Raw genomic sequence first — 21,173 nt, 5'->3', positions numbered from 1 at the left:
TTTGTTGTTCCATTCTTTAACTCTTGATTTGTAATGCTACGAGGGACAAAAAAAAAAAGAGGAATTCAACTATATTTAGCATTAAATTATGAATAAAATAGTAACACAATAAATAGTGCAGACTGCAAATACAAGGAGGTTAGATTGAAAGATACAAGGCAGAATTTCACTTCTGTACTTCAACACTTTGCAGGGAAGAAAGGAATTGCTTGAGACAACGGTTGTAGACGCATGGTCGCTCTAGGTGAACCAGGTGACCTGCCTTCTTTTGTCACGACCCAACCTATGGGCCGGACCGGCACTAGGACCTGGGCCAGCCTAAAGCCCCCGAGGCCCGTAGTAAGCCTTAACTATTCATTAACCCAACTCTAAGGCCCATTTGGGCCCAATATCAAGAAAACAAACGGACAGAGTCCGGCCATAAAATGGACTTTCCAACGGGGAGTTTTCGACTCACCCGACCTGTAAACACAATAAACAATCCATTGGGGAGCTCAGCTCACCCTCCACATACTCATCAACATAATAATAAATGGGAGCTCAGCTCCCTCATCCAATCCATCAAACAGACTTAAAATATTTAAGTTTACAGGTCCAACATGATAAAAATATTACAGACCAAATTCAAATAAATACTGCTAACACATGCGGAAATTCTAGGAGTAATTAAAATTACACAAACATGGATAAACAACTGCGAAGGATAAGCGAGTTAACCTGAATAAAATATCCTCCTGTGGCTGTAAAAATTTTTGAACAGAGTGGCGTTCGACTCGAGAGTAAAATATCAATCTTAACTATAATCTCTATAACTATCTGAAACTAATGCAACTTTGTAGAGTGAAATGCAACATTAACATCATATTCACATCATAGCATCAAAAGGTAATTTGGAGCACTCACGCACCTGTAGCATCAATCATAATATATTGGGAGCCGATCCTGTGCGACTCTCTTAAATCCAACACAGTGCGTGAAGAACTCAAGCGGGACTTTCGCTTAATAAACCAAATCGAGGGTCCTTGAAGAACTCAAGCCGTGACTACCCCTCGAAGGAACGGGTCCCGTGAAGAACTCAAGCGTGACTACCCGTCCTATCCATAGTCCACACCACATCACACGCACGCCAACGCACGCTGCTCCAAATTACCACAACAACACTCATGGCACATTATGATTATGAATGCAACATAAATCGTGCCTAGAGTTTAACTACATAAATATATTCATATAAGTGATGCATGGGCATGAACATATAATAATATCGAAATTATAATTTAAATTATTTTTTTACTCACAGTCTGGACGACAAATTACTGTGGCGGCCGGGCGGAGGAAGAAGGTCGCTCACCCGACAATTACATTACATCTAATTAATACAACTGACTCAATACAAACAAAGAAAAGACCAATTACGTCCTAAGTCGGAAAATCCGCAGAGTCTCCCTATACCTAGGACCTACCCAACCCGCAAAAGGGCTAAAACGCACTTCTATATTCACAATCCATATATCAACAGTTCAATCATATCACACAGCCCTCCCGGGCCCATCAAATCAATTATCCATCACAATACGCAAAATTTCAATTTAGTCCTTATTATTGATCATTTTTGCAAAACCGCCCAAACAAGCTCTAAAAATTATAAAACTTTGCCCATGGTCCTTAGCAATATTACTAAGCTATTGCAAAAGAATCGTAATTTTCTAAGCTACCACGAATATTTTACGGATTTTTAATCCTATTTAAGCACTAGAAAATTACGAAAAACAAGGTTCGGGTTTACCTTTGCCGATTCCGACCTCGGGACGCGCCGACGTCGACAATGGGGGTAGGCAAAATCTCGCCCAATTCGGAGACTTTTCCAGAATGCAGTCCGAAATTTGCGGCCAATCGCCGAATTTCCGCGAATTGAGAATACCTACACGAAGCCCATAACACGGGGTTAGTACATAAATTTTTCAGAATTTTCTAAGCTCATTTAATGCTCGGAAAAACACCGCGAAGTTCGTGGGACCCACCAAAAACGTTGTCGGAAAATTTTGAAATTAATATCCCGAAGCTCGCCGAGTGGAGCGTGCTGGTAGCCTCGGTTTTCTCGTGGATTCACGGTTTGAGAAATCTAGCCCAAAAGTCGAAATGGGCTAAAATCTTCCCGAGCTAAAATCGGACAATCCGCTCGATGGATTTCGCGTTCTTGATGTCTATGGAAAGCTCTCGCCGAGTAGATGGTTTTGGACACAAGACCCGGTCCAATCGGTGACCGGATCGGCCGGATGGCCGAGGAAGAGCAGGGGAGAATCGCGCGCTTTCCGGCTGCTCGGCCGGGAGGCGGCGCGAGGGGAGGACGCAGGGAGGCAGGCCGTGGCAGGGGAGGGGAGGAGAGAGAAAAGAGAGAGAGAAGGGGAGTGCGTCGCGCGTAGGAAGAGGAAGAAAAAGAAGAGACCGGTCCGATTCGACCGGTCCGATCCGATTCGATTCGGCCGGTTCGATTCGAATACAAAATTTTGAATTTTTACTCGCCGGGACCGAAAACGAGGTCCAAAATTCGAAAAAATTCGAAAACTAAAAATACGTAGACTCCAAATATATTTTTAGTTTTGCCACGTGGTCTTTAAATTAATTTTTAAAAATCATCAAAGTTTATATTTTGAAAATCAACCCGATTTTTAAAATCCAAAAATCTCAAAATTCCTAAAATTTAAATAAAATTTAAATATCAAAAATACCCATAATTAATAAAATTTTGGGGTGTTACATTCTTCCCCCTTACGTAAAAAATTCGCCCTCGAATTTTTACACAAGCGAGAATAAAGTACATGATTATACATTGAACAAGTAAGGGTACTTGCTACGCATGTCCTGCTCGACTCCAGTGCACTCTTCCACCGATCGACTCTCCACAAAACCTTAACCATAGGGATCTGCTTTTGATCTCACTGCTTTCACTTGGTAGTCCACTATGGCTACAGTCGCTCCTCAAATGTCAAGTTCTCTTTAGCTCTATCACATCGACATGAGAAGGATCGGGAATGTATTTCTGAGCATGGAGATGTGAAACACGGATGAACGTGAAAAAGGTTGGGTGGTAGCTCCAACCAGAGGCAATCGCTCCAACTCTATCAGTAACCTCAAAAGGTCCGATATACCGAGGTGCCAACTTGCCCTTCTTTCCAAATCTCATGACTCCCTTCATTGGAGATACCTTCAGGAATACATAGTCGCCCACTGCAAACTCCACATCCCTCCGTCTGGGGTCTGCATAACTCTTACGCCATCGAAAGTTGTCTTGCTCCTCGATTAAAGGAACTACCTCAAGTGTCTTGCACTAGGTCTACATCATGCACCTTCGCTTCCCCCATTCTGTCCAACACAGAGGAGACCTACACTTTCTTCCATATAGTGCCTCATAGGGTGCCATCCCTATGCTGGAGTGATAACTGTTGTTGTAGGCAAACTCCACCAAAGCTAGCTGCTCATCCCATTGACCTCCAAAATCCAAGACACTCATGCGGAGCATGTCTTCCAGTGTTTGGATTGTCCTTTCCCGTCATACGAGGGTGGAAGGTCAGATCAAGTTCAATAGTGTGCCAAGTGCCTCCTGCAATTTTCTCCAAAACCGAGAAGTGAACTGGGGCCCTCTGTCAGATATTATGGAAGCCGGAACTCCATGCAATCTGACTATTTCTCGAATGTAGAGCCGGGCATACTGTGCCACAGAGTATGTAGTCTTTACAGGTAAGAAGTGAGCTGATTTGGTCAGACGGTCTACAATTACCCATATCGAGTCATATCCTCGCGTGGTACGAGGCAACCCCGTCACAAAATCCATAGTGATCATTTCCCACTTCCATTCTGGGATAGGGAGCTCTTGCAGCTTCCCTGACGGTCTCAGTGTTCAAACTTCACCTTCGACAAGTCAAGCACTTGGACACAAAGTCGCTATGTCTCTCTTCATGCCATTCCACCAATAGCTATCTTTCACATCATGGTACATTTTGGTGGAACCTGGGTGGATACTGTACAGTGTGTAGTGTGCCTCTTGCATGATTTCATTCCTGAGATTGTCCACATCGGGCACACATATTCTAGAACCTTGCACTAGGGCGCCATCATTGGCAAATCTAAACTCACCACCTTCACCTTGCTGTACTCTTTCTATAATCTTCATCAATTGTTGGTCTCTGTGCTGGGAAACTCTAACTCGTCCCTCAAGTCGGCCTCACCAAAAGTGAGCCAACAATACCCCCTCATCTGAAAGATCTAGGATTAAACCTTGATCCATCAACTCATGTACCTCCTGAATCAATGGTCTCTTCTCTACTGAAATGTGCGCCAAACTGCCAGAAGATTTCCTACTCAAAGCATCTGCCACAACATTTGCCTTCCTGTGGTGGATGGTGCAATCATAGTCTTTCAGAAGCTCCATCCATCTCCTCTGTCTCAAGTTTAAGTCCCTCTGTTGGAAGATGTACTTCAAACTCTTGTGGTCGGTGTATATCTCGCACACTTCACCATACAGGTAGTGTCTCCAGATTTTTAGTGCAAAGACTACAGCCGCCATTTCCAAATCATGGGTGGGGTAGTTACGCTCATGCCTCTTCACCGCCTTGAAGCATATGCCAATATATTTCCATTCTGCATAAAAACACACCCTAAGCCAACTATTGAAGCGTCACAGTACACGTTGTATCCTTAAACTCTCATAGGTATTGTCATCACAGGGGCAGTGGATAGACACTCCTTGAGCGTCTGGAAACTCTCCTCACAGTCATCTGTCCAACTGAATGGAACATTCTTCCTGGTCAACTTCGTTAAGGGAGCCGCTATCTTGGAGAAATCTTGTACAAAACGCCTATAGTAGCTAAACCTGTAAAACTTCGCACCTCGGTGATTGTAGGCCTAAGCCAATCGATTCTGACTTCAATTTTCTTGGGATCCACTTGAATACCGTCTCTAGAAACCACGTGTCCCAAGAATGAGATGCTTTCTAGCCAAAATTCACATTTTGAAAATTTGGCGTATAGCTGGTGCTCCCTCAACGTCTGCAACACCATCCTCACGTGCCACACGTGTTCTTCCTCGGTCTGAGAGTATACGAATGTCATCTATGAATACGATGACAAAGCGGTCCAAAAATGGCTTGAACACTCTGTTCATCAAGTCCATGAAGGTCTTTGGTGCATTAGTGAGTCCAAAAGACATCACCAAGAACTCATAATGACCATATCTTGTCACGAAAGCCGTTTTGGACACGTCCTCATCCCCGATTCTCAATCGATGGTAGCACGATCGCAGTCTATCTTGGAAAAGAATCTAGCCCCTTGAGTGATCAAATAGATCATCGATCAGGAAGTGGATACTTGTTCTTCATAGTCACTTTGTTCAAATTGCCTATAGTCAATACACAACCTCAACGACCCATCCTTCTTTCTCACGAATAGAACAGGAGCACCCCAGGGTGAAGTGCTCGGACGTATGAAACCCTTGTCCAAAAGCTCCTGTAGTTGCTCCTTCAGCTCTTTCAATTCCGCTGGTGCCATCCTGTAAGGTGGCATGGATATGGGGTTTGTACCCGGAATAACATCAATGCAGAACTCTATTCCCCTTTCTGGTGGCAACCCTGGAAGCTCTTCAGGGAAGACATCCATGAATTCTCTGACAACAGGAACATTTTCCATATTGACACCTTCTACAGATGTATCTCTCACCAATGCCAAATACCCTTGGCATCCACGCCTCAACATTTTTCTGGCACTAATTGCTGACACCAAATTATATGGAGCCACGCTCCTGTCACCATCAAAGCTAAACTCTTCCACACCAGGTATGTGGAAGTATACCTTTTTGTTCCTGCAGTCTAAGGTGGCATAATGAGTTGCCAACCAGTCCATCCCCAGGATTACATCGAAATCCATTACTGGTAGAGGAACCAAGTCTGCTGGGAGGATCTTTCCATCCACTACCACTGGGCTACCCGGAAATACCATGTCTACATCTATGTTGTCACTAAGTGGGGTAGCTACTGACAAAGGGCACTCTAAAGTTGTAGGGTTTCTACCCAACCTCATGGCAAACACAGGGGAGACAAATGAGTGCGTAGCACCCGGATCTATCAAAACACGAGCCTCATAAGAATGGACTGGAAGAATACACAACCGCATTTGAAGCTTGAGCATCTGGTGGGTCGGGGTGAAAACCGAGCTTGACCCCTACGAGTGGCGTAACCTTGATATCGACTTCTACCTCCCGACCGCCTCCAAATCCACGTCCCCCTTGTCCTCGGCCTGAATCGATCACCGCCATGTAGGAAGCACCCGGATACAATTGTAGAGGAACATTAGCAACAGAACCCTCTGACCCCATCTGTGGCTCACAAAACGGCGATCTCTAGCAAAGTGACCGGTTGGCCACACACAAGCATACTCGACCCCATCAAACAAGGTCTGAATGTCCTCTTCCACACCGTGGACACGGTGCCAAAGAGGATCTGAGCTGCACCAGGCTGTACTGAGCTGTGACCGGATCCGCCACAGTTCAATCCTCGTGGTTTGTGTCTAAAACCACTTTTCTTGTTCCTACTCTTTCCTCTGTAATTACTCGCCACCACTATCCCGAGTACCCATGGAAGGGACACCTGAGGAACCCTCTGCTCTGTTTTTCTTTGCTCTTCCGCTGTCATCCACAGCATAACTGATCTCAATCTGTCTAGCTCGATCAACCACCACATCAAAAGACTGATCAGACATCATGGCCAGGTTTGCATATCTCTGTCAAGCCCCTTTAGGAATCTTTTTCACCTTCATCTTTTCTCAGAGCTGCAGGGCATATCTGCTCAATTCAAATTCGTAGCATATTCATCTACTGCACGCCATTCTGTCTTAAGGCCTCAAAGGCCCACCGCTTCGATCTCTCAAGCTTTCGCACAAACCGATTAATAAAAAGTTCCACAACCGAGCCCATGTCAAACCCTCCATCCGGTAACACGTAGTCATTCATCCATTGTCTAGGCATAGGTCCCATGACGTCGCATACACTCTATCAATCTTCTATCACCAATCAGACTCGTCTGCTGCAGAATCCAAACCGATATGCATCGTCGACACATCATAGGTACGTGCACCAACTTCTTGAAATTTATAACTGCTTGTAAGATTCCTCTCTTGGTGCGCGATCTTTGTGAAGGGTGGACCATATACTGCGCCATCATGTCGATGGTTCTCTGCAGACCAGCTAGAGTAGCTGCCATGGGGTCCATGGGACCCTGTGCCATGAAAGACTGTTCCTGAACTGTGGGTAGCTGCTCTTCTACTTGAGCAGCTCTAGGCCTCCTACCCCGCCTCCTCGGGGCAGGCGCCTCATCCTGTCTTGACACCTCGTCAGCACATCGCTCGTGCGATGGCAGCTCTTCTGCTTCTACGCATTTTCCTGAAATTCAGCAGCATTAGCCCACAAAATTCAAAACTGCACATTACACAGCTCTATAGACTCATATTTATACATAACATATGGAGCAGAAACTAGAAGCAAAGATGACAATGCAAGACGAATGTGGACCCTATATTTCCGCATGTGACTCCTAGTAGACTCTTCCCGACACTTTAGACAACATTCCCTAAGAATCTGGAGCCTAAGCTCTGATACCACATTTGTCACGACCCAACCTATGGGCCGGACTGGCACTAGGACCTGGGCCAGCCTAAAGCCCCCGAGGCCCGTAGTAAGCCTTAACTATTCATTAACCCAACTCTAAGGCCCATTTGGGCCCAATATCAAGAAAACAAACGGACAGAGTCCGGCCATAAAATGGACTTTCCAACGGGGAGTTTTCGACTCACCCGACCTGTAAACACAATAAACAATCCATTGGGGAGCTCAGCTCACCCTCCACATACTCATCAACATAATAATAAATGGGAGCTCAGCTCCCTCATCCAATCCATCAAACAGACTTAAAATATTTAAGTTTACAGGTCCAACATGATAAAAATATTACAGACCAAATTCAAATAAATACTGCTAACACATGCGGAAATTCTAGGAGTAATTAAAATTACACAAACATGGATAAACAACCTGCGAAGGATAAAAGCAGGTTAACCCAGAATAAAATATCCTCCTGTGGCCTGTAAAAATTTTTGAACAGGAGTGAGCGTTCGACTCAGAGAGTAAAATATCAATCTTAACTATAATCTCTATAACTATCTGAAACTAATGCAACCTGTAGAGTGAAATGCAACATTAACATCATATTCACATCATAGCATCAAAAAGGTAATTTGGAGCACTCACGCACCCTGTAGCATCAATCATAATATATTGGGAGCTGATCCCCTGTACAGCTCTCTTAAATCCAACCTGGTGCCAGCGAAGAACTCAAGCCGGACTTTCGCTTAATAAACCAAATCGAGGGTCCCAGCGAAGAACTCAAGCCGTGACTACCCCTCGAAGGAACGGGTCCCAGCGAAGAACTCAAGCCGTGACTACCCCGTCCTATCCATAGTCCACACCACATCACACGCACGCCAACGCACGCACACTGCTCCAAATTACCACAACAACACTCATGGCACATTAACAGTTATGAATGCAACATAAATCGTGCCTAGAGTTTAACTACATAAATATATTCATATAAGTGATGCATGGGCATGCTGAACATATAATAATATCGAAATTATAATTAAAATTAATATTTTACTCACAGACTTGACGACAAATTACTGTGGCGGCTGGACGGAGGAAGAAGGCTGTCCCGGCTCACCTGACAATTACATTACATCTAATTAATACAATCTGACTCAATACAAACAAAGAAAAAGACCAATTACGTCCTAAGTCGTGCCGAAAATCCGGCAGAGTCTCCCCTATACCTAGGACCTACCCAACCTGCAAAAGGGCTAAAAACGCACTTCTATATTCACAATCCATATATCAACAGTTCAATCATATCACACAGCCCCTCCTGGGCCCATCAAATCAATTATCCATCACAATACGCAAAATTTCAATTTAGTCCTTATTATTGATCATTTTTGCAAAAACTGCCCAAACAAGCTCTAAAAATTATAAAACTTTGCCCCGCGGTCCTTAGCAATATTACTAAGCTATTGCAAAAAGAATCGTAATTTTCTAAGCTACCACGAATATTTTACGGATTTTTAATCCTATTTAAGCACTAGAAAATTACGAAAAACAAGGTTGGGTTTACCTTTGCCGATTCCGACCTGGGACGCTCGACGTCGACAATGGGGGTAGGCAAAATCTCGCCCAATTCGGAGACTTTTCCAGTCCATGCAGTCCGAAATTTGCGGCCAATCGCCGAATTTCCGAATTGAGAATACCTACACGAAGCCCATAACACGGGGGTTAGTACATAAATTTTTCAGAATTTTCTAAGCTCATTTAATGCTCGGAAAAACACTGCGAAGTTCCGTGGGACCCACCGAAAAACATTGTCGGAAAATTTTGAAATTAATATCCCGCGGCTCTCGCCGAGTGGAGCGTCTTGGTAGACTCGGTTTTCTCGTGGGATTCACGGTTTTCGAGAAATCTAGCCCAAAAGTCGAAATGGGCTAAAATCTTCCCGAGCTAAAATCGGACAATCCGCTCGATGGATTTCGGCGTTCTTGGTGTCTATGGAAAGCTCTCGCCGAGTAGATGGTTTTGGACACAAGACCCGGTCCAATCGGTGACCGGATCGGCCGGATTTGGCCGAGGAAGCTGAAGCGGCCTTGCAGGGAGAATCGCGCGCGTTTCCGGCCGCTCAGGCGGGCTGCCGGCTGGGGGCCAGGAGGCGCAGGCGAGGAGGGCGCAGGGAGGGGAGGAGAGAGAACAGAGAGAGAGAAGGGGAGGGCGTCGCGCGCGGGAGGAAGAGGAAGAAAAAGAGAAGAGACCGGTCCGATTCGACCGGTCCGATCCGGTCCGGTTCGATTCGGCCGGTTCGATTCGAAATACAAAATTTTGAATTTTTACTCTGCCTCGGGACCGAAAACGAGGTCCAAAAATTCCGAAAAAAATTCCCGAAAACTCAGAAAAATACGTAGACTCCAAATATATTTTTAGTTTTGCCACGTGGTCTTTAAATTAATTTTTAAAAATCATCAAAGTTTATATTTTCGGAAAATCGAACCCGATTTTTAAAATCCGAAAAATCTCAAAAAAATTCCTAAAATTTAAATAAAATTTAAATATCAAAAATACCCATAATTAATAAAATTTTGGGGTGTTACATCTTTATTCCCTGAAATGTTGCATTTTCTCCCAGTTGCCTGTATTCAATTTCATTTCAGTACTTGGAAGTATGCTTTAATATGGATATGGTCTAAGACCATCCTGTCTGTGGACCTCTGTGCTTGAGCTTTGTGTTTTGATCATTTAAATCAACTTATCCGGATAACGTACACAATAGGGATTATTGCATGGTATTAAATGTCCACCATAAAAATCATGTGGGTTACATTTTAATCACTAAAATTTTTAAATATAATTATATTTTAGTTCGTAAATTATACACTTAGTTCTTTAAAATTTATATTTTTCTCAGATTAATAAAATTTCTAATTCTAAAATTGCAAGGATCATACATTATATTGCAGAAAAATTTCAGAGGGTGTTAAATAATTTATCCTGATTTCTAATCCACCAAACATTCTAATTAGTGGTCTAGATTTGTGGCTGAACATAGGAATTGACAGGTTAATTAGAAAGCAGTGAGAAGCATACTCATTCATGTTCTGTGCGAGTTCGATCTTGAATATTTGGTCATTCTCACCCCATAGGAGAAGTATCTTCTGCAAGATTATGTAGCAAATGAATGATTAAAAGCTGCGGACAGATGCCTTGAAATAGCAATGAAAAATTCTATATTACTTGAGAAAATCTGAGGATGGTGGGGTCTTTGTTGCTGATTATTAATCCCTCTAGGAGCTCAGCTCTCTCTTTCCTGTTGGCAAACATGACCTGTAATTTTCCAATTAGTTTAGGAAATAATAAATTAAATGATAATTTTTTTTTTTAAGTAGGAAGAAATCACGTAAATGTTCATCAAATTTGTTCAACAGATTTGCAGTTTTCAGTTGGATGCAGAATTTAATATCACTTTTTTATTTAATGCTATTTTCTCCAGATTGGCCTTTCAAATCCCCCACTTGTCAAGTGTCTCATTTTCTGTGATTTTGATATTAATAAAATCACTATTTCTAAATTTTTGTAGCTCCCATTATATTTTACATGATAATCACGCAAATGGGTAATTATTTATATATACATAAAAAAAAATAGTAATCTTACCATATTTTTTAAATAAAATAAAATTAAATAATTTATTAACAAATCAAAGTTTTTTTATTATATTAAATTCGTTAATAAATTTGATGTATTTTTATTAGTCAGTATACATTTATGCGAATAAGGGAAGTGTGCGTGCGCAGTATTTAGGTATAATTGGATTGAGTGGTGGTGTGGTGAGATCGTCTTTTCATTCTCTTCTTCGTGAATGTTCCTCTACCCTATACAAAGTTGACTAAGATTCTTAATTTCTGATTAGGACGTTGATTTATTTGCTCAATTATATTGCTCACTTGTCGGATTATTTTTGGGTTAGTACTAATATATTTAATTACTGTCAGCTTAAACCCAAAACGGTTTAGGGTTTCATCCACTCCACCCAGAAAAACTGTGAATTTTTTTTTTTTTTTTACAAATTTTTTATTGAGAGGCTTGATTAAAAACAAAGTCAATTAAATCATTTTGTGTTAAAAAATAAATGTTCCATCCATTGTCCATCGATACTGAGTATTAAAAATTTAAAATAGTAAAATATTATTTTATATTAATATAAAAACTTAATTTGAAATGGAAATATCCATTCTTATCATCATGCATATACTTAATTTATTTCTTGGATTACACTCTCAATACAAAAGAAAGTCCGAATAATAATAAATTCATTTCATTGTCATTCCTATATATGCATCAGTGATGATTTCTTTCCCTAATTACAAATAATGAGTTTGCTAAGGTATTATTTACCGGCAGAGGAAAATATCAATAACAAAGCCTAATATGTCAAAGGTAAACAAAATTAGAAAGGTTATTCACATCCGATGTAGAGTGTAACTTTATTAAAATTACTATGGTTTGAACAATAGTCCATTCCTATCGTTAATTTGTGTGTATATATATTTTATTTATTAAAAAAATTTAAAAAAATTAAGAATAATAACTATTGCAATAAATTATTCTTTATAAGGTTTTTTTTTCCTTTAAATATTTTTGAAAATATTAATTTTGTACGATTAGATTATTAACTTATGTTTTTTAGCAATTAATTAATTAACCAATGGAAAATAGATTTCTTAAAAGTAAAAGAAAAGAAACCTCAAGGAAGTCCTTGTGAAGGCGATTTGGGAACCAGAGCTTCTTGTAAGCAGCAACTGAAAGTAGAGCTTTAAGACCCTTAACAGAAGTAGGCAACAAAAGCTCTGAGGAAGATTTGAACCCAAGACTACTCAACGTCGTGTTGCTGATCGAGTCAGTCATGGCCAAAATCGACCCAGACACCACCATGGCTTGAACCAACTCAGGGTATAACTCAGCCATCTTAAATGCCACCATACCACCATAGCTAAAACCCACCACTGTACACTTGTCCACTCCTAGCTTCTTCAGACCCTTCACCAACGTTTCTGCTTGAAAAGTGGGTGAGCGGTCGGTTTTATCGGTGATGGAGCCACCGAAGAACAGAAGGTCGGGGATATAAAGGGAGTACTTTTTGGTTAAGGCACCAACTTGGAATTGCCAAGTGACTATGCCCTCAGCAGCAAAGCCATGGACAAGAACCACCACAGGTTTGGTTGGTTTAGATAAGGAGGTTTTGGTGTTGGTTTTCTCACCTTTTCTGGGTTTCTGTTTCTTAATGGTCTCAACTGGAACCCAGAAGTTCATGATTGTGCCTGGCTCGATCTCCACCAAATGGGGTTTCACTCCTGCCATTTTCATTAGGCCATGCAACAAGGGCTTCTGAGCTGCTACAAGATTCACCATCTTTCTGATCTCTTTGAGGCGTGTTTTGTTTACAGAGTTTGCAAAGATTGAGCATTATAAAGAGAGGTTTTAAACTAGGAATTAAAGAAAGATGGGTTGGCGTTGGGTTGTTGTCTGTTGCCATTAAAGGTGGAATTTTCATGCAATGGAATTATTTAAGATTGATATCCCTTATAGGCTGCCTTGATAATAACACATGGGTCCTTCACTCCTGTATTCTTCATTTAAAAATTCAATAAAAAAAATAATATTCATTTAATTAATTATAATTTTATTTTAAAAAGATAATATTTTTGACATAAAATTTTAATTATCAAATTTTTAATTAATTAATATCCATAAAATTTAAGTTTTATATATTAAAGTTACGTGATTTTAAATTGAAATGTGAGTTGAAATAATAAAAAAAATATATATTAAACTGATTCATATATATACGTGTATTCGATTTATGAATAAAAAAATTAAAGAAAATTAATTTTAATGCGGCAAATGGGCATTTGGTCTAACAAATCTACGTTGTTGACGATAATTAACAAAGTTTTCTTGCAAGCAATCCGCTTTTGTTTTTATTGTTTGTCCATCAATTTAAGCAATAAGCAAGCGTACAAAGGTTGTTTGATTTTGATAAACGAAACTGCCTACCCTCCAACTCATCTCTTGTCCAACGTTTGTTGTCCTATAAAAAGAGAATCGCGTATGCATGTTTGACAAGACATTGCATGGTTTTATGCCATGTCATCATATTTTATTATTTTCTTCATTTTAAAATTTAGATTTATGGGCTTATTTTCCTTCATATATAAGTTTTTTCCTTTGTAATTTACTTTCCCAAAGAAGTCTTCATCGTTAATTTTAATAAATATTCAAAACTTCCAGTAAAATGATTTGGGCTTGCCATGAATTAGGTCCAATGTCTATTAGTATATTGACATTTCATCTTCTACTAGTGTCTTGGGCTTGGCTTGACCATAGAAATAAACATTAGGATCACAATAAAAGAATGCAATTTAATTAATATACAATTATAAAATAATTGATTTAATTAAATTTGTATAAAATTTTAATTTTTAAATAGGAATGGAAGATAATTTATTCTAAAATTTAATATATATATATATATATATTGCTGTACATGTTCTTGAATCTGCAATTGATTTCAACAAAATAATTTTTTTGCGAATCTCTATATATGCTGTGTTTTGTAATTCTATTTTCTTTGGGGAAGATGTTAAATTTTTTAATCCTTAACAAACAAGATTTTAAGAGAGAGAGAGGTTTGTCTTAATCATGGTATTGTAATAGAAAAATAGAAGCAAACCTCGATTTAAGGTTTGTGGCATTGTGAACCACATGCATGACAACAATTCCTTCTCCTTGGTAAATGTTCAAATCCATGTTTTATTTGCCATTTTCACTATACCATCCATTACTTTGACTGGTGGATCACATGTAAATTATACTTTCAGGAATATCATTTCAATTAATATAATCCTGCTAGCTTATGTAGTAAAATATTATTTCAAAATTTCTATATCTAAAATTACTTCAAAACTAATCGATAATTTCATGGAGTAATTTCATAGTATAACAGTGATTTCATTTATTATCTTTTTATATTTATACATCAATTAATTATAAAATGAAATTAAAATTGACGCTACTCCGAGTGTTATATTAAAAATATGGGATTTCAAGTAAAATTTTCTAAACTATCAAACTTATTAAAATTACATCCCTGTATAATGAACCAAAAACATCCCAAACACTGCACTCTTTGCAACTATTTAATTGATAATAGAGTACACTATTGGATATCATATACCAATTAATGTCGAAAATTATATGCTAAGGTTGAAATTTCATTATATATATAATTGTTGGTCTTGAACCGTTAAGGCGATGGGGGTGGGTTAGGAAGAAGAAAAGAGAATTCTTAGAAAAGAAAAGACGAGCAAGAAAAACCAATGAGAAAATGCCAGGTGATGCAATAGAGGCCAAATTGACGGTCAAAAAAAGAAGAGACAGGAGCAGGAGTTGCAGGAAAAAACCCATTTCCGTGGTCCGAACGCCACAGTAAATGGTTCAGAAGGCCACATTCATCCCTCAGCATCATCAACTTGGTAATTGGAGGATCAGTTGAATATCTCTCACTTGTGAAATCCATGAAAACCTTCACATTCAGGTTAAATTTTCTGCTCCTTACCATCACAGTAACCGATTCAACAGTTCAAACTATGAGCTGAAGAAACAAACTCAAGCAACAGAAGAAAAGCTTTCTCTATGAACTGATAAGAGAATATATATTAATAATAATAATATTAAAGTTTACGGAACCTAATTAAATAAAGAAAAAAAAACAACTAAGAACATAGAATTATCCCGTTTTCACTCCATCCATGAACGATGGAGAAAAGAAAAGGAAGGAAAAAGAAAGAAAACAAACCAAACGAAGAAGAAAATTTCAACCAAGCAATAAAGATAAAGGAAAATTGAATTTTACGAGACTAGACCATAAACATCAGGTCTATCAACATCACGAACATCTTCAACATCATCTTCGTTTCAAGTTGTAGCTGTCACTGCATCTTTCATGAACTTGACCATTCTTTTCTTGTTTTTGTTCTTGCTTTTCTTTTGATTTCCTTTCACCTTTTTTGTTGTTGTTCTTTTTTTCTTTTCAAAAATTTATCTCGTAAAGTCATGGACAAGGCTTGACCTGTCTGTGACGTTAAGTCTCCAAGAAACGAAAGGAATGCCCGCATCAGAATCTCGATCGCTGTCTTCTATGAACCTGAATTCATTGGCCGGAGAGTAGCATGGCATTTTCTGGGTTTGAACCCATGAATTGTTTTGATAAGCGTAGTGCTGCTCCATTGTTCCTGATGATGATGCACTTGCATTGCTGTTGCTGATTGCATTTGCAGCTGTGGCTCTTCTCTCTTCTTTCTTGAACCGAATTCCACATGCATTGCAAAGTGACTGCAATTCACATCGTTAATTTGTTATTTTAACACATTTTATTAATTCATATTTAAAAAAGCTTATAAATCAAAAAAGAAATAGAACCCAGTTGATAACAGCTGTAGTTTTCCATGAAAATACAGAAACTTTTCAATACTAACTTCACTAATTAACATTAGAACTACTATGCATAATTCTTACAAGGTGACAAATCAAAATGGAAAAGAAAAAGAAGAGCATAAGAAATATGACAAATTAAGTTCAATTAGCATACCTTGGGGCCTCTTGGACCATTTCTCCAAAGAGGAGTTGAAGTGGTATCACAGTTGGCGCAGCGGCGAGCAAGTAGAGGATCATTATTGGCGGAGTTATTATTGGAACTAGAATTGCTTCCACGGCTAGTTTTATGGGTATGAGGAGAATAAGGCGTATTTTTATTGGTTTGCAATATATCCCAGCAGAAGTTTGACATGCAAGAACTAGGGCGGCGTTCGTGGCGGATTCTTTTGTCATCGTCTTCGCATAGACGAGTAGATGGGGTCCCTAAAGAAAGAGTACAATCAACAGAAGATGAAGAAGAGGCAAAAGGATATATGTCTGTTTCATCGAAAGAGTTGTTGTGGTTTGGCATGGAAAATAGCATGGTGAAAGAGTTGCTTTGGCTGTGAAACAGACCACATGTACATTGACCCATCATATTCCCTTGAGAGCTACTGCACCTATGCATCATTTCTCAATTTCTTCTTCTTCACTCAGTTTTCCTTGATGGGTTTGCCTCTATATTGCCTCAGATAGGATAACAAACTATATATGAGGACGAAGGAGGGTAAATTTGGCTGGAGATAGAAGCGAGGATGGTGAATTTGTAGTAAAAAAAAGGGAGTAGCAGAGAGAGTGAGATAGTACGAATCCACCCAAATAGTAAAACGAAGGGAGAATTTGCAATAATATAGTGTTTGAATAAGAGATCACTAAGAAGAGAGAGAGAGAGATGATGATGAATGGTACGATCGGGAGATCAGATCACTAAGAAGAAAGAGAGGGATGATGAATGGTACGAGAGGAGGTGAGAAGAAGTGTTGTCTGGTAGCTTTATAGGCTAATAAAATGGCGAAATACCAGTCAGCACCTGCAGGCTGCAGTCCGAACTTGTCGTCAAATGCAAATGGAGAGAGATATATATAGACACACGTACATAGCAACTAAGAGACGACAGAGATGGACCCAATTTGCATGTCAAGAAAGAAAAAAAAAAATTAGCCCCAGAAGAGAAAATAGAAAGAAAATATTGAGTCAGCCAAAGTCAGTTGAGCCAGTGAGTGTTGTGGGAGGGTATGAGCAAATTTATGGTGGAGTACAATAGCTACTTGCTGTTTGTAACTTGTAGTGAAATACAGATACTAACATGTGCTGTGGTTGATGGGGGAGGGGGGGTCTTCTCGCAGTTCAATTTATACCCTTTTCAACAGAGAAGAAAATTTTGGTTTTGGTTACGGTAATGGGTATTGGGCGCTCCTAACAAGAATTGGAGGGGGCAGATGGGCTGGTCATTGGGTAGTCAAAAGGACCCACGTGACTAGCGGGAACAGTCTTCCATGGATCTGCCTTCTCCGATCACGAGGACACACACACACCCCCTCATTGCTATTAGAGAGAGAGAGAGAACCAATACATGAAAAACCTCTGTCCGTATCCGTATCTCTGCCCCTCTCTCTGCCCAGCCTCTGCCTCTGCCACTGCCACTGCCAGCCTCCCAAGGAAAATGGAATAGTTCCCGTTTATTTTATTTCTCCCACGCGCCTTTTATTTGCTCTCCTCGCAACGCTCCTTTCACCATCACATGATCTATTGGACAGGTTAATAATTCTGCTTTCATGATCCACGATCACATTGTAAATTATAGGATTATTCCATTTTCATATGCTTCATTTTGTATAGAATTTGCAAAGTGTTTATCGTGTATAAAGGAGAACTTATATGGTTGAAAATATTCTATTTCTTGAAAGTAATAAGTATATTTTTGAGAAATTTAATTATAGAATATAATATAAATGTGTTTGATATATGAATTAATTTTTAAAATATAATTTATTTCTAAATCATAAAAATAACAATATTTATAATATAATTTAAAGTATAATAAATTAAAAAATTTAATAAATTATATTACACTTAATTATACATGTGCAATTTTTCAAGTTCTAAACAATTTATTTCTCTTTTATATATATATAATAACTTACTTGGCGATAAGTTAATTTTGATAATACAAATTAAACAATATAAGAAAAAAAATCATTTTGATCAAATCATGCACTAGAGCTAGACATGCAATTTTATTAGAATTCAGCTCATATAATTTTATTATCACAAGTAATATAATTTAATTAAAAATGTTCCACCTCAAATGTGTGTGTATATACATAATAAGACATTATTTATAAACTGAAGTGATTAATTAATTATATATTCTATTACATGGCATTTTTTACATATAGATTTAAGAAATTTTGATAAAATGGTGCACGTGGTACATGTGGAATCAAATCATTGGATAGGTGCAAAAAGTAAAATCCAATGGCATTTTTTTCTAATAAAATAATTTTAGAAGATGAAAAACAAATAATAATATTGCATATCCTTTGTCACTTAGGCAAAATGGAATAATTTCCACACCTTCTTTTTCAAATATTACAGAGATGGTGGTAAGTTATAAATTCACCATCACTTCTGAACAATAATTTGTTTGGTTCATCAATATGACATTGATTAAAAGTCCTTGTCCAAACAGTCATGATTAAAACTTGTAGAATGTCTGCTCTACATTTGTTTTATTTTCTTCTCTTTTTAATTGGTGATTGTTTTTCAGCATTGCATCATGAACATTTTCTTTAATGTTAAATAAATTCAAAATAATAAAATTAATAAAATTTTGAGAAAAAAAAAATGAGGCTGCTAGGCTCGACTTTCTAAATAAGATTGAATTATAAAAGGAAGTGCACAAATCTTAAGCCCGATCTGGGCTCAATGAATCCTCATGTTACCAAAACTCGAAGTGAGTGATGTGATAGGAGTGAGGTTTGTCGTTAATCAAGTGTGACATTTTTCAACAAAACAATGATAATATTCGTGGCCTAGAAGGTAGTCTGTAGCGAAGTTCAGGCTCAGCTCACCCGGGAATTTGTTACAAGGCATCCAATCCGTCAAAAATCTTGTAGTCCAAACAGCATGTAGATTTACTCCATTCGCAACCAGCTTCGAAGGCTTTAGCTAGCTGCTACCAAATTCAGTAGCCGTACCCAAGCAGTGCAATCACGTGAACACATGTATCGTTTATATTCATCTTCGTAATTATAACACCCTCATGCAAAGGAACTTCGAATCCATTTTCACTCATCATAACTACTTAACAATAACCCAAAAAGCTAATCTTGGTTACCACCACATACCCATAGGTTTTTAATTACTTCATTTTGAATCTGTTGATAACTCATGTGATTATCTTTAAGCTAAATTTGATATATTATTAGTTTTCAAAAGAGGTGTGTTGATTGAATATAATCTAAAAGAGTGTGGAGCAATATACTAGTAGATATTAGTAATGGTATAGTAGTAGGAGTAGAAGTAGAAATATAAGAAGAAGACAAGAAGAATAAGATATTAGAGATTACATGATGGGAGAGAAAAAAGGGGTTAAAGAGAGAAGAGAAAAAGGTCATTACAATTAGATACTCTGCAATGATCAAAGCAACCAACAACTCTTCTTCTTGGCATAGTACAAGAAAGCAAGAGAGAGATGGACAGATCTTGAGTCAAAGATGGAAACTCACAAAAGAAGAAGGTCAAAAAAATAAAAAAGAGAAAAATTAATAAAAATGAAGAGAGAAACAGTGGAAAGAGGAGAGACCCCACAAGGTTAAGTATGATGGACAAAGGCGAACAAACTCCTCAGAAACATCGACCCCATGGGATCAAAAGATTCAAAAATTAAACATCAAAGAGAGAGAGAATCAGATCGTCTAGAAATTGGTGACTGAGAGAAGCAAGTTTGGACAAAGAAGACGACCACCGCTTTCCAAAAGATGCTCTACTCTCTAATCTCTATTCGCTTTGTAACCCACGAAACCACCAAAATCTGCGATTACTTCAAGACTTTTTACTCATATATGCCATTACAATATATTCTTTTATTTATTTTTATTTACCTTTTTTTTTTTTTTTTACCCCACGCCACATATGCTTTCAAGCTCATGTTCTTGAATGAAAACATACTATATGGTACGTAGCATTTGTTTTGCTACTCGATTTCCTAATTTTACATGAATATGCTATGTGTTTTAATTAATTTCAATCTAATTAAATGTAAATTGTTTATTTATATTGAAATTAAGAAATTAAATAATAAAATAATGAATTAATTCATTTAATGGGTTATATTAATTTTTTGGGGTGGAATGGGAGTGGTGGAACAGATGATGTTTGGTATGGCCCAATGGGCATAATAAAATAGGAGTAATTAATGAAGATCTCTGTTTATACGCTTTTTAATGAAACTCTGGGATTTGCCTAATCATCCAAACCAAAGCAAATAATTAAGGATTCACACACACACATCAAAAATTATTTACGTACACAGTGTTACGTGCTCATCAATCATGATGTTTTGTGGCTCGTTGGATTTGGTGGGCCCCTCTTGCATTTTCTCCCTTTTCCAAGGCAAGACCACTAAGCATATTAAGCATAAAGCGAGCAGATGATCGATCGTATCCGATTCTAAGCCAGTAAAACCACAATAACAATAATAATTAATCATAATTAATAATACCCATGATCAGTAATCAAGGGGCCACGTGTGCATGCATGCATGCATGTAGTAATAGATAGTATACATTTGGGTTTATATGGGAGATATGAGATTTGGAAGGAACAATGTTTTTTGAGCACATAAAAATAACTCTCAGCCATTCCTCAAAAGCAGCAAGATACAACTGGAATGTCTCTCTATCTCTCTCTTTCTCTAATCTTAGGGTTTATTTGGGATTTTTTTTTTTTTTTAGTGTGGAAAAAGGGTTTTAGAATTGGTCTAGTGATCTTGCTGTTGACGATATCTTCTTTGACAGGAGAAGGCTAAAGAAGTAATATAATTAAGTGAGTTGCAGAAA

The 21,173-nt window shown here is 38.4% G+C and overlaps 2 protein-coding genes and 1 long non-coding RNA gene across 4 annotated transcripts; all 3 read right to left on the bottom strand.

Moving 5' to 3' along the window:
• Positions 1–57: 57 nt before the first annotated feature.
• LOC110634345 (uncharacterized) lies at positions 58–13,149 on the bottom strand. Of its 2 annotated transcripts, XM_021783303.2 has the most exons (5): positions 12,382–13,144; positions 10,873–10,962; positions 10,726–10,793; positions 10,239–10,271; positions 58–269 (listed from the first exon to the last, which is right to left on the bottom strand). In XM_021783303.2, the coding sequence occupies exons 1-5, from the start codon at positions 13,045–13,047 to the stop codon at positions 167–169; spliced, it is 960 nt and encodes a 319-aa protein (XP_021638995.2). In that variant the 5' UTR covers positions 13,048–13,144; the 3' UTR covers positions 58–166. The 2 variants fall into 2 exon arrangements, with proteins under 2 accessions (XP_021638995.2, XP_021638994.2); XM_021783302.2 differs by lacking the exons at positions 58–269; positions 10,239–10,271 and having other exon boundaries at positions 10,278–10,793; positions 12,382–13,149.
• On the bottom strand, positions 7,909–8,736 carry LOC131174427 (uncharacterized). Its single transcript, XR_009144731.1, has 2 exons — positions 8,706–8,736; positions 7,909–8,126 (listed from the first exon to the last, which is right to left on the bottom strand). It is a non-coding gene; the product is annotated as an uncharacterized LOC131174427 (long non-coding RNA).
• Positions 13,150–15,336: 2,187 nt separating the features above from the next.
• LOC110634346 (GATA transcription factor 18) lies at positions 15,337–17,419 on the bottom strand. The gene is made up of 2 exons (XM_021783304.2): positions 16,286–17,419; positions 15,337–16,029 (listed from the first exon to the last, which is right to left on the bottom strand). Exons 1-2 carry the CDS (start codon positions 16,739–16,741, stop codon positions 15,736–15,738), a joined length of 750 nt encoding a protein of 249 aa, XP_021638996.2. The 5' UTR covers positions 16,742–17,419; the 3' UTR covers positions 15,337–15,735.
• Between the last annotated feature and the right edge of the window lie 3,754 nt (positions 17,420–21,173).

This window comes from Hevea brasiliensis, chromosome 16, assembly GCF_030052815.1.
Source record: "Hevea brasiliensis isolate MT/VB/25A 57/8 chromosome 16, ASM3005281v1, whole genome shotgun sequence".
In the NCBI taxonomy this organism is placed as follows: Eukaryota; Viridiplantae; Streptophyta; class Magnoliopsida; order Malpighiales; family Euphorbiaceae; genus Hevea; species Hevea brasiliensis.
This window is presented reverse-complemented; position numbering and strand designations above follow the sequence as displayed.